This window comes from Natrix helvetica, assembly GCF_964273705.1.
Source record: "Natrix helvetica genome assembly, chromosome: 3".
In the NCBI taxonomy this organism is placed as follows: Eukaryota; Metazoa; Chordata; class Lepidosauria; order Squamata; family Natricidae; genus Natrix; species Natrix helvetica.
This window is the reverse complement of record NC_138549.1, coordinates 66,215,773-66,226,862: the sequence shown is the minus strand read 5'-3', so window position 1 is coordinate 66,226,862 and position 11,090 is coordinate 66,215,773. Positions and strand designations below refer to the sequence as shown.

Below are 11,090 nucleotides of genomic sequence, written 5' to 3'. Positions count from 1 at the left end.
GACATTTCTTTCAACACATCATAACTGAGTGCAAAGTTCCATAATTCAGAATTCTAAATCCAAAATTTATTTCACTTCTCTTTTGCAAACACACCTACTTTATGGTTTAGGAAGTTATCACCCAGCCCTCTCCCAGAAAAATGAAATATCCTAGGAAATATTGAAAAGGCAGAATATTATATTTCCCTGGATGTGAAAAGGAAGAAACATGTTTTAAATTGAGAATAGCTCCCTGTAGCTTCCTGCCTCCACCCACTTTGTCAAGCCAGTCCCTTTACATAATAAAGAGTTCTCCCCTTCAGCTCCAGGGGGTTGGGAATGAAGGCATGATAATATAAGCCTTTATTCAACTGACCACATGGCATCTGAGAACACTTGAGAATTCAACCAAACCTGGACTCAGCCTAGAGAGTTGCCCCTGCATGGGCCCATGTGAGTCTGACAACCAATGAGAATACATTTCTTACACAGGAACAGGAAACAGAGAGGTGGGATTGAACAGGTTATAAAAAGCCTAGCAAGCCCCTTCCCTTCCCTTCTCCCCAAACATTGAAGCATGTGATCACCTTTTCTGTTCAGGACTCAAGCCATGTGGTCCTGTCCACATTAAAACCATCTTTCCAAGCAGCCTCCATGTCTCCAGTGTCTTTTTCCCCACTTGGAGCCCAACCCAGAAGGACATTTCTTTCAACAATGGACAGAAATCACCTGGGACAAAAAATTAGCAATACATTTGCTTTCAAAACCCTACAGTTCTAATTCATTCAAAATGAACAAAATTTTGATTGTTTTCATTTACATGTGCATAAGTATTAAAAAGGCAGAAGCCCTTTTTTGCTCTTTATCATTTTAAAGTCAATATTTTGTCTTTTCAAAGAAAGCTATCGTCAGCACTTTATAGCTATCCCGTCCTTGCTCAAGAGATAAGGCATAGGAGAGGCGCTGCTGAGTGAGGGAAAAAATCCTCCATAAAAGAGGATATTCCAAAGTGGAATGAACATTGGCCGAGGCGACAACCTTCCAAAGAAACGTCATCGAATCAGCTATTGAAAAGCCGGCTCCCATGGATTGCTTTCTCTCATAGTCATGGAAGAATGGGGGGAAAACTACACCTCCCAGCATCCCTCTGCAAGGCCTTGTACTGCGGAACAAATCATTCGGACGTTAGGAATTAAGGATTCTGGGATAGTTGTATGTTCGGCTTCAAGGAAGTTATCTAAGGAGTTTCAGTTTAGTTTTAGGAAGATAGGATCTGAACATAATCCTTGTCTCCTTTCACACGACGAAGGACGGAACAACGTGTATGACTAACTTTTTGCGGAAAGGTTAAGTCTCTTTTTTTTCACTTTCGTTGTTGTTATTGTTGTTGGGGAGGGGAGGGGAAGAGGAGAAGGAAGGGACGCGGTTCCAAATTCCCACAACTGTGTTCAGGGAGAGATTCAGGGAACGTCCTTTGCCGTGATGCATTTCTGTTCCAGTCTTAGGCTACTAGTAAGCCCTAAACTCGAGGAAGTTAAAAGCTGAAAAAGTAGCACCGAAAGTACCTCTGGAACCCTCTGTAGATCAGCGGATCCATTCAGCCTCTTGGAGGAAGGGAACAGTAAGAGAGGCGTTTTGGACTTAGCGCCCGCCGAAGGGTGACAAGCTAACGTGGCCAGGGCGAGTCCAAGGTGAGAATTGGAGGCGATTTCCTGGAGGGTTCCTGGGCGATAATACGTGAAAGACTCTTTAGATATATTTTTCCTGTTTCAGGTTAATTTCCCAAAACTAAGAGAAGACCATTCTCTTTTCCATTCAAGTACTTATCGCCGGCTTGGACAGTTATGAATGTAGTAACTGGACAAACCTAAAATACTGTCTCCAGCTATGTTGCTCTTGCTTTCCATAATAGTTGTCCTGTTTTAATTATCCCGTCTTCATCTCTAGAAACAAGCCACACCCCAACTTCAAATAAGTGTGGCTTCTGCAATAATCGGAGAATAAACTAGGGACATAATGAAGGCTTCCTGCATCCTGGGGCAAAGAATTGAGGGGGAACTGCCTGGTCAGGATTAACTGTGTTATTCTCTATATTATGGTCATAATCTAGTTCATAGTTTTCCAACCTTTGGCTTACCTGGGCTGCACTAACTGAAGAGGAATGGTCTTGGGCTGCCCATAAACTCTATAACATAGTTAATATATATAGCTAACAAACTTTTTTGTTACTTTTTTTGTTATTTTTAGGAGCATTACTAGCTATACAGGGCCACATACAGGCTATGGGCTGGGCACAGCTGATCTAATTTATCCATCCAGAGTTAACCTTTTTTAATGAGGTGAGACATGAACTGAGTCACTTGCAATGCAAAATATTTAGGCATCATGTAAAGATACTTTAACACAGAGTGTGTGGTAGGTGCCTGTTTTATAGATCTGGACTTTTCCACTATGAAGTAGGTTTTTTCCTGTCTAAATGTGAGGCAAAGTGATAGCTGCAATCTGGAGGAATTGTGCTTAGATCATTTATTCAGCTGGAGTCAGTAGAATGTCTAGTTTAAAGTTACTGGCGAGACATAAGTGAAATCAATTCCATCTTTACAATCCTAAGACAAATGGTTTTTTTCTCAGAAGTTTAAAAGAAGTTTTACAGCTTTGAAATCTTGACAGAAAGGTAGGGTATAAATATAGAGAGAGCATTGGTTGGCAAAACCAGAGGTGTTTTTTTTTTAAACTGATATAAAATATTTGTAAGCTGTGTTTCAGGCAAAAGCTTCCACTATGGCCTCTGAAGAATAACAAGGCCAATATGAAAATAAAAATTATTAAAACTTAAAGAAAGCTAGAAACTGGTGAAAAATAACCATTTATAATAATTCACTGGAAATATAGTGTTTTGCTTCCTTTATGCTGGAAAGCAAATAGTTTTGAGCACATAACAACTTAAAAAACCCACATTTTATATGTTGCCCCATACAGACTTCCCTGAAGAAGAAAAAGTCTATGTCAGAAAGGCAGATGACTCTTCAGCCCCCCAATGTAGAAAATATCTCAGCCAGTCATCAACAGGATGAGGCCGAAGAAACAAAAGAGGATTCTTTGGCAGAAAAACTGTCAAATTCCGATGGACTCCCACTCGGAACAGAGGATAGTGAAGCTACAGAGGATAGTGAGGCTACGGAGTGCATTGTAAAACTTCCATCTGATTCTGCTGATTTACCTGATAGTTGTGTAGATACAAATTTGTTGAATTCTTTACATGAAAAGACAGAATGTTCCACCCATGCTGATCATCTAGATTCTAAGAAAGAGGAAAAATCTTTAACAGAGACTGTTCCAGAAGATAAAATCAATTCACAGGGCCAGCAAAGCCAGCATTCTCCAAAATATACTGAAGAAATAAAAGAAGGTGGTTTGGACAAGGAAAGTGAAACAGTTCAAAATCTTGAAGACATAGAGAAGACATACCCGGTTACAGGTAAAACAATGAGAAAATACAACAACATATTCTATACTAAATGTATCAAATATATTTTAACTGCAAACACAAGACAAATGGGGTTGACAAACTCCCATGTCAAATTACACAAGTGGAATAAAATATTTGACATTGGTCCAAGTTTCGTAAACATGATTCTAATTACATTTTTCTAGGTACAGTTAGTGCAAATAAGTACTTGCTTTACTTTACTTTATTCACACTTATAGACCGCCCCCTCTCCCAAAAGGGACTCGGGGCGGTGTACAGTCAATACATAAAAGATACATAGAATACATAAATAGTTAAAAACTTAGATACTTAGATGGAGGAGGTTAAAAGAACTGTACATTAAAGTAAAGTATTTAAAATACAATCTATAAAAAACCCCTAAAAAATACCCCGAAAGTTAAATTTAAAATGGTTCCCCTAAAATACCAATTAAAATATATCTGCCAGGGGGTAAAAGTTATGAGGGTGCCAGGCCAGCTAATCGAAACAGGTGAGTCTTTAGTTTTTGTCGGAAGGAGCGGAAGTCGGTGGTGGTTCTAATGTCGGGGGGGAGGTCATTCCAGAGGGTTGGGCCCATCACAGAGAAGGCCCTACTCCTAGGCGTTGCCCGTTGGCATTGCCTGGTGGACGGCACCAGGAGAAGTCCCTCCCTGTGAGAGCGGATTGGTCGCAGGGATGTGTGCGGCAGGATGCGATCCCGCAGGTAACTAGGTCCTGTGCCATGGAGCGCTTTGAAGATGGTAATCAACACCTTGAAACGCACCCGAAAAAACACAGGCAGACAGTGCAGCTCGCGCAGGAGAGGTGTTACGTGGGAGTACCTCGTACTCCCCATGATAGCCCGCGTGGCTGCGTTCTGGACTAGCTGTAGTCTTCGGGCGCGTCCCAAGGGAAGCCCCATGTAGAGAGCATTGCAGTAGTCCAGGCGAGACGTCACCAGCGCACGAGTGACCGTGCGTAGGGCATCCCGGTCCAGTAGGGGGCGCAATTGGCGCACCAGGCGAACCTGGTGGAACGCCCCTCTTGCCACGGCTGCCACATGGTCGTCCATCGACAGCCGGGCATCTAGGAGGACGCCCAAATTGCGCGCCCGTTCCACAGGAGGCAATTGTTCGCCCCCTATGGTCAGTGATGGAGTCAACTGACTGAACCGAGGTGCCGGTAACCACAGCCACTCAGTCTTGGAGGGGTTGAGTTTGAGTCTGTTGTCCCCCATCCAGACCCCGACGGCTTCCAAACACCGGGACATCACTTTGACAGCCTCGTTGGGGTGGTTTGGGGTTGAAATGTACAGTTGAGTATCATCAGCGTACAGATGATACTCAACCCCAAAACCACGGATGATCTCCCCCAGTGGCTTCACATATGCTTTGAACAGAAGGGGCGAGAGGACCGACCCCTGTGGCACCCCACAAGTGAGTGGCCTCAGGGTCGACCTCTGCTCCCCTGCCAACACACATTGCGTCCGGCCGGAGAGGTAGGAGCCGAACCACCGCAAAACGGTGCCTCCGACTCCCATCCCCTCCAGCCGGCGCAATAAGATACCATGGTCGATGGTATCAAAAGCCGCTGACAGATCTAATAGGACCAGGATAGAGGAACAACCCCTATCTCTGGCCCTCCAGAGATCATCAACCAACGCGACCAAGGCCGTCTCCGTGCTGTGCCCGGGTTGGAAGCCGGACTGGCGTGGGTCTAGATATTCGGATTCGTCAAGGTGTCGTGGAAATTGCTGTGCCACCACATACTCTACAACCTTCGCTAAAAAGGGAAGGTTGGAGACTGGACGATAATTAGCTAGCTCCATCGGGTCAAGTAAAGGCCTCTTGAGTAAGGGCCTCACCACCGCTTCTTTCAAGGCGGTTGGTAAGGATCCCTCGCCCAACGAGGCGTTCACCAGGCCCAGGAGCCAGCCTCGTGTCACCTCCCAGGATGCCAGTACCAGCCAGGAGGGGCACGGGTCCATTAAACATGTGGTGGGTCGCAGCCGTCCACTCAACCTGTCCAAATCCTCGGGGGCAACAGAATCAAACTCCTCCCAGAATGGTCTCACAAGACTCACTGTTGACGGCTCCCCTGGTCCACTGAAGGGGGCCCATCCGCTCCGGATCTGAGCGACTTTGTCCTGCAGATATTCCCCAAACTCCTCTGCTCTGCCCTGCAAGGGGGCTTCCCGCGTCCTCTGCGATAAGAGGGAGCGGGTTACCCGAAACAGGGCAGCAGGGTGGTTATCGGCGGACGCAATAAGAGCGGCACAATGTCTGCGTTTGGCCGCTCTTAATGCCACAAGGTAGGTCCGTAAATAGGCTCTTACCTGTGTTCGGTCAGATTCGGAGCGTGAGGACCTCCACCTGCTCTCTAGACGTCTCCTATGGCGCTTCATCACCCTCAGGTCCTCGGTGTACCAAGGAGCCCGGGTGGGTCGCTGCCGTAGGAGAGGTCGCAAAGGCGCAACCCGGTCCAAGGCCCCAGCCGCCGCCCTATTCCAGGCGGTCACTAGCTCCTCCGACTGAGAGCGGGTCAGGGCTACAGGTAGTGACCCAAGCTCCGTCTGGAACCTATCCGGTTCCATCAGGTGCCTGGGGCGGTACCAACTTGGACAGTCTGGTTCCGCCTCCTCGCGGTGGGGGGTAGCGCCAGGGAAGTCCAGCCGGAGAGATGAGTGATCTGACCATGACAGGGGAGTAATAACTAAATCCCCTATTCGCAGATCACTCGTCCACTGCTCAGATACAAAAACAAGGTCCAGTGTGTGGCCACCTTCGTGTGTGGGGCCCTGAATTAATTGGGTCAGGTCCATGGCCGTCATGGAAGCCATGAACTCCCGAGCTACCTCAGATGCTTCCCCCGTCGACGGCAGGTTGAAATCCCCCATAACCAGAAGTTTGGGGATCTCAACTGCCGTCTCTGAGATCAGCTCGAGGAGCTCGGGCAGGGCTGCTGATGCATAGCGAGGAGCCAAGTATACAATCAGCAGACCCCACTGCCTCCCTGGGCCCCATTTCACACCAAGGGACTCACACCCGGGTATCTGAGGAACAGTGAACTCCCTCGGCTCCAAACATTCCCGTATAACTACCGCCACCCCGCCACCCTTACCCAGGGCCCGGGGCTGATGGAATGCCCGGAAACCCGGTGGGCACATTTCCACGAGGGGTAAACCACCCTCGTGGCCCAGCCAGGTCTCCGTTATCCCTGCAAGGTCCAGCTCCCCCTCTGAGATCAACTCACTGATGAGGGGGGCCTTGTTGGTCACGGACCTTGCATTGCAAAGCATCAGCCGCAGGCCCTGGCTCTGTAGTTCCTGGCCACCTAGACTGCGGGGGTTGGTACAAACGACCGGGCGTAACCAGCAGCCGCGGTCTCCCAACCGACCTTGTGATCTTCTCCTGTCCTCGCATTCCCCCCTCCCCGCGACCGTTGTAATAAAACAACTCTCTGTTGAAATAGCTTTTTCCCTCTCCCCCCCCACCACACTCACTTCCCTCCTAGACTCACCTGTTCGCCTGGCACTGGCTCCCCTCCCGGCCTGATTAACCCCCCACCCCACCCTGGAACCCCCTAAAAAAGATAAAAAACATTTTTTAAAAAATCCCCTTAGCTTCCGCTTCCTCCAAAAGTAAACTTTTGTTGCAGCGTTTCTTCAGATAAGAACTTTGCTAGGATTTATAAACTATAAAGAGTAAAAGTTGCTAAAATCCCGCTTTTTTACGGTAGCACATGTTTTAAGGAAAGACATATCACTGGCCAATAGACTGAGCATCCTATTTAGTTCTGTACACTTACTATAAAATCAAAACAAAGCTGATCAAATAAGCCATGCAGTAATTAATGAAATTCTTGATAATATCATTTGTAGTAATCATAACTGTTTATTTACTGTGTAAAACAAAGGGTGTTCCTCCTAAATCAAGTAAAATGGAAAAAAATCATTATCTTAATATAGATAGGGACCATAAACTCTTCATTTAAAAATGGTATTTTATTAGAGACTTTGCAATCCAGGAAATGTCTAAATTGAAATATTGTAAAACACCATAAGATTCCATTTACATTTGCTGTTTCAATGGAATTGTGTATGTTGGGCTTCTTAACTGCTGCATATCTATAGAAAATAGTAAGACTGGGACACCGAGATAATTTGCAAAGCTGTGACTTGCTAAATAAATTATGGTGATTGGGTTCACACAACAAATTAGGAGCAAATCCAAAGAAATTATAGAATGGTTTGGTATGTTTCAACTAGGACAGCGATGGCGAACTTTTTTTGGCTCGTGTGCCACAAGTGGGGGGAGCACAGGGGGGGTCGTGTGCGGGTGTGCCGTACCCATAATGCAATGCGCAGCCCCAGTGCGCATGTGCGCACAACAGGCGCTCCCCCCCATTTTTAAATGCTTTTTTCGCCCTCCCCAGGCTCCAGAGTCTTTATAGGAGCCTGGGGAAGGCGAAAAGAACTGCCCCCGCCCCCTCGGAGGCCCTCCGGAGACTTCAGGGATCGTCCGGAGACTTCCCTGAACCTTTGGAACGCTTAAAATGATCCTCCAAGCAAACCGGACTTCCAGTTTGCTCGGAGGGTCGTTTTAAGCGCTCCGAAGGAGTCAGGGAAGCCTCCGGACGGTCCCTGAAGCCTTCGGAAAGCTTAAAACGACCCTCCGAGCAAACCGGAAGTGACTTCTGGTTTGTTCAGAGGGTTGTTTTAAGCGTTCCGAAGGCTTCAGGGAAGCCTCCGGATGGTCCCTGAAGCCTCCGGAGGGCCTCCGGGGGGGCGGGGGAGGCTCTTTTCACCCTCCCCAGGCTCCTATAAAGCCTCTGGGGCCTGGGGTGGGCGAAAAATGTGTTTTAAAAATGGTGAACTCAGCTGGCTAGCACGTTCATGCGGGCTGGCCAGCTGACAGGGCAGCACCTCGCGTGCCCTGACAAATGGCTCCGCATGTCACCTGTGGCACGCGTGCCATAGGTTCGCCATCACTGAACTAGGAACATAGAATTGCCACAAGATATGAGAAGGTTGAACTATTGCTGAACTTTCACTGATTACTTACAGGCAGGGCAGGGGTCCCCAACCTCTGGGCTGTGGCCCAGTACTGGGCAATGAGCTGTTCAGAACCAGGCCACAGAAGCAGCTGGCAAGTGCGCATATGCACATTCCCACTTGTACAAGCAGCAGGCGAACCCATGTGTGCTTCCATTTGTGCGAGTGGCCTGTGCGCATGCCCACTGCTCATGCAAATGAAGTTGCATGCATGCACTTGCTGACCACTCACACAAAACCATCCCCTCTTTTCTCCCCCATCCCACGTCCGAAAGATTGGGGAACTCTGGATTAGGCCAAGTTTCTGGACTTTGACGCCTCAGTTATTAGACTGTAATACTCATAACTCATATCCATTGACATGCTAGTGAGGGGATCTGGGACCAATGGTTGAAAAAGCTTGCTGTACTGATTAGTAAAATTGTATAATTAGACTTCTTATAACTGGACAGGTTGTTTCTCATAATACTGCTATGCTTTTTTTCTTAAAAGATCTACAACATACGACATCCAACCTAGTGCCCGAAGTCTATTCTCGGAAGACACGTGAATGCTTTACATCAGAAGTAAATCAACAGAGCTCTGTGAAAAAGCTGGCAATAAATAATTCTCAGTCTCATCAAGATAATGGTAAGAATATTCTTGATTTTTTTTACAAAACTGATCAAATAAATCATACAATAATTAATGACATTCAAGTCCTGATAATATTTGTAGTCACCCTTGCTCTTTATTTTATTTTATTTATAGACTTATTTTACTGGGTTAAAAAAGGATGTTATAGCTAAATGAAGTAAAATGGGAAAAAAAACACCAATATCTTGCTGTATCAAGGGAACATGAAATCTGCACTTAAACTTCATATTTTAATACCAGAGCTTTGTAGTCCAAATGTATAAAGAACTTCTTTGTCTATGCATGTGGAGTATCGTAAAACAAAGCAATACTTCATTTACTCTGCTGTTTTGATGAAATTGTGCATGTTGGGCTTAACTGCTCTTTGCCTATAGAACTGTGATGGTGAACCTATGGCATGCGTGCTGGAAGTGGCACGCAGAGCCCATGCACGCCAGTTGGTTGGTCTTCGGCCAGCAGCTTCCTGGCGTGCATGTTGGTCTTCGTGTGCATATGTGCACTAGCTGGTCTGCGTGCATGCATGCTGGAAACTGGAAGCTTAACTGCTCTTTCATCGTGCACATGGCCCTCCCACGTGTACACGCTCCCAGTTCGCCACCACTATAGAAGATAGTAAGACTGGGGCATAGTGACATACTTTGCTAAGCCTGGCTTCACATAACAAACTAAGGGGTTTGGTGGGAAAAAAATTCTTAAAGCCAAACAAAAGATATTAATGCTATAAGGGAAATTGAACTTGAACTATGTATGTATGTATGTATCTATATCTATTATATCTATATAATAGGCAGACAGGCAGATATAGTAGGGGGGTGACCTGATGCCTGGTGGTGGGAATTAGTTCCTACTACTGTTTCAATATTGATATTTTGTCTTTGAGATATGAAATATTTTCATTAATAATAAATTACTTAAGTCTTTGGCATGTGACTTTTGTCCTTGTGTGATGTTGTTTTCTGAATAGTTTTCTCTTTCTTCACTCTCCACTCTCTGCCCTTAATTATTAGGCTTTCTCCGCGGTGGAGTTTTTCTAGCAATAATGGTGGCGTTGATTGCTATTTTTGCAAGTTGCCGTTGTTACTACACTTTACACCCTCCAAATATGCCGAAAAATCCAGTGGTGGAGGTCTTCCTATCAAAGTTCAATCCACTGAAAGACATCTTCCCAGGTCAGAGTCCTCACCTGTGGGGACGAGTACGGAAAATATTGCAGAAACACCTTAATGCATCTTACCACACTGAACCAGCTATCTTAATCTTTACTGCTGCCCAGGAAGCTAAATCAACTCTGAAGTGTCTGAGCACCCAGATTGCCAGTGCCTATTCATCATCCCTGGGAGGCAGCACAGTCCACGTAGATGGAATTTCTAAATCTACTCTAAGCAATGACCTTGCAAAGCTAGCAGTTGATGAGGAGCTGAGCGTTGGTTTCCATGGAGGAGGAAAGGCAGCAGTAATACATCAGTTTGAATCCCTGCCTGCAAGTTCCACCTTAATCTTTTACAAATACTGTGACCATGAGAATGCTGCTTTCAAAGATGTGGCACTGATTTTGACAGTTTTGCTGGAGAATGAGAAGTTGGATCCTACCATTGGCCTACAGATTGTGGAGGAAAATGTGCGGGACTTCCTCTGGACCAAATTCACAAACTCTGATTCACCCAGTTCTTATGACCTTATGGATACTGATAAGCTAAGTGGGCTCTGGAGCCGCATATCCCACTTAGTCGTTCCTGTTTGTCCTGTGCCATTTATAGAAGATAATGGCTGCTTTCAACAAGTGGCAAATAAAGAAGACTTCACTTTTAAAAATTAAAAGAAAAAAGAGGAATCCACTTTCTTTCTGCAGTTTTCTGAAAGATTTGCACAAATCAGATTTTTTTTTTGCCTGATAGGACTAGAGGTATTAAAAGGAAACAAAATAATTTTAAATAAATCATGCATTGTGATGTT

The 11,090-nt window shown here is 45.8% G+C and overlaps 1 protein-coding gene across 6 annotated transcripts; it reads left to right on the top strand.

Moving 5' to 3' along the window:
* Nucleotides 1-1,023: 1,023 nt before the first annotated feature.
* LOC309389803 (torsin-1A-interacting protein 2-like) lies at nucleotides 1,024-11,090 on the top strand. Of its 6 annotated transcripts, none has more exons than XM_081948635.1 (6): nucleotides 1,025-1,325; nucleotides 1,563-1,670; nucleotides 2,227-2,318; nucleotides 2,959-3,457; nucleotides 8,994-9,131; nucleotides 10,145-11,090. In XM_081948635.1, the coding sequence occupies exons 4-6, from the start codon at nucleotides 2,983-2,985 to the stop codon at nucleotides 10,951-10,953; spliced, it is 1,422 nt and encodes a 473-aa protein (XP_081804761.1). In that variant the 5' UTR covers nucleotides 1,025-1,325; nucleotides 1,563-1,670; nucleotides 2,227-2,318; nucleotides 2,959-2,982; the 3' UTR covers nucleotides 10,954-11,090. The 6 variants fall into 6 exon arrangements, with proteins under 6 accessions (XP_081804763.1, XP_081804761.1, XP_081804760.1 ...); XM_081948634.1 differs by having other exon boundaries at nucleotides 1,479-1,670; XM_081948637.1 differs by lacking the exon at nucleotides 2,227-2,318 and having other exon boundaries at nucleotides 1,024-1,325; nucleotides 1,479-1,670.

Bases quoted from the DNA above. Each gene is read 5' to 3' on its own strand.
- LOC309389803 (XM_081948637.1), top strand. From the start codon at position 2,983: ATGTCAGAAAGGCAGATGACTCTTCAGCCCCCCAATGTAGAAAATATC. The intron at 3,458-8,993 runs GTAAAACAATGA...TTTTCTTAAAAG, and splicing joins GAAGACATACCCGGTTACAG to ATCTACAACATACGACATCC. The intron at 9,132-10,144 runs GTAAGAATATTC...CTTAATTATTAG, and splicing joins TCAGTCTCATCAAGATAATG to GCTTTCTCCGCGGTGGAGTT.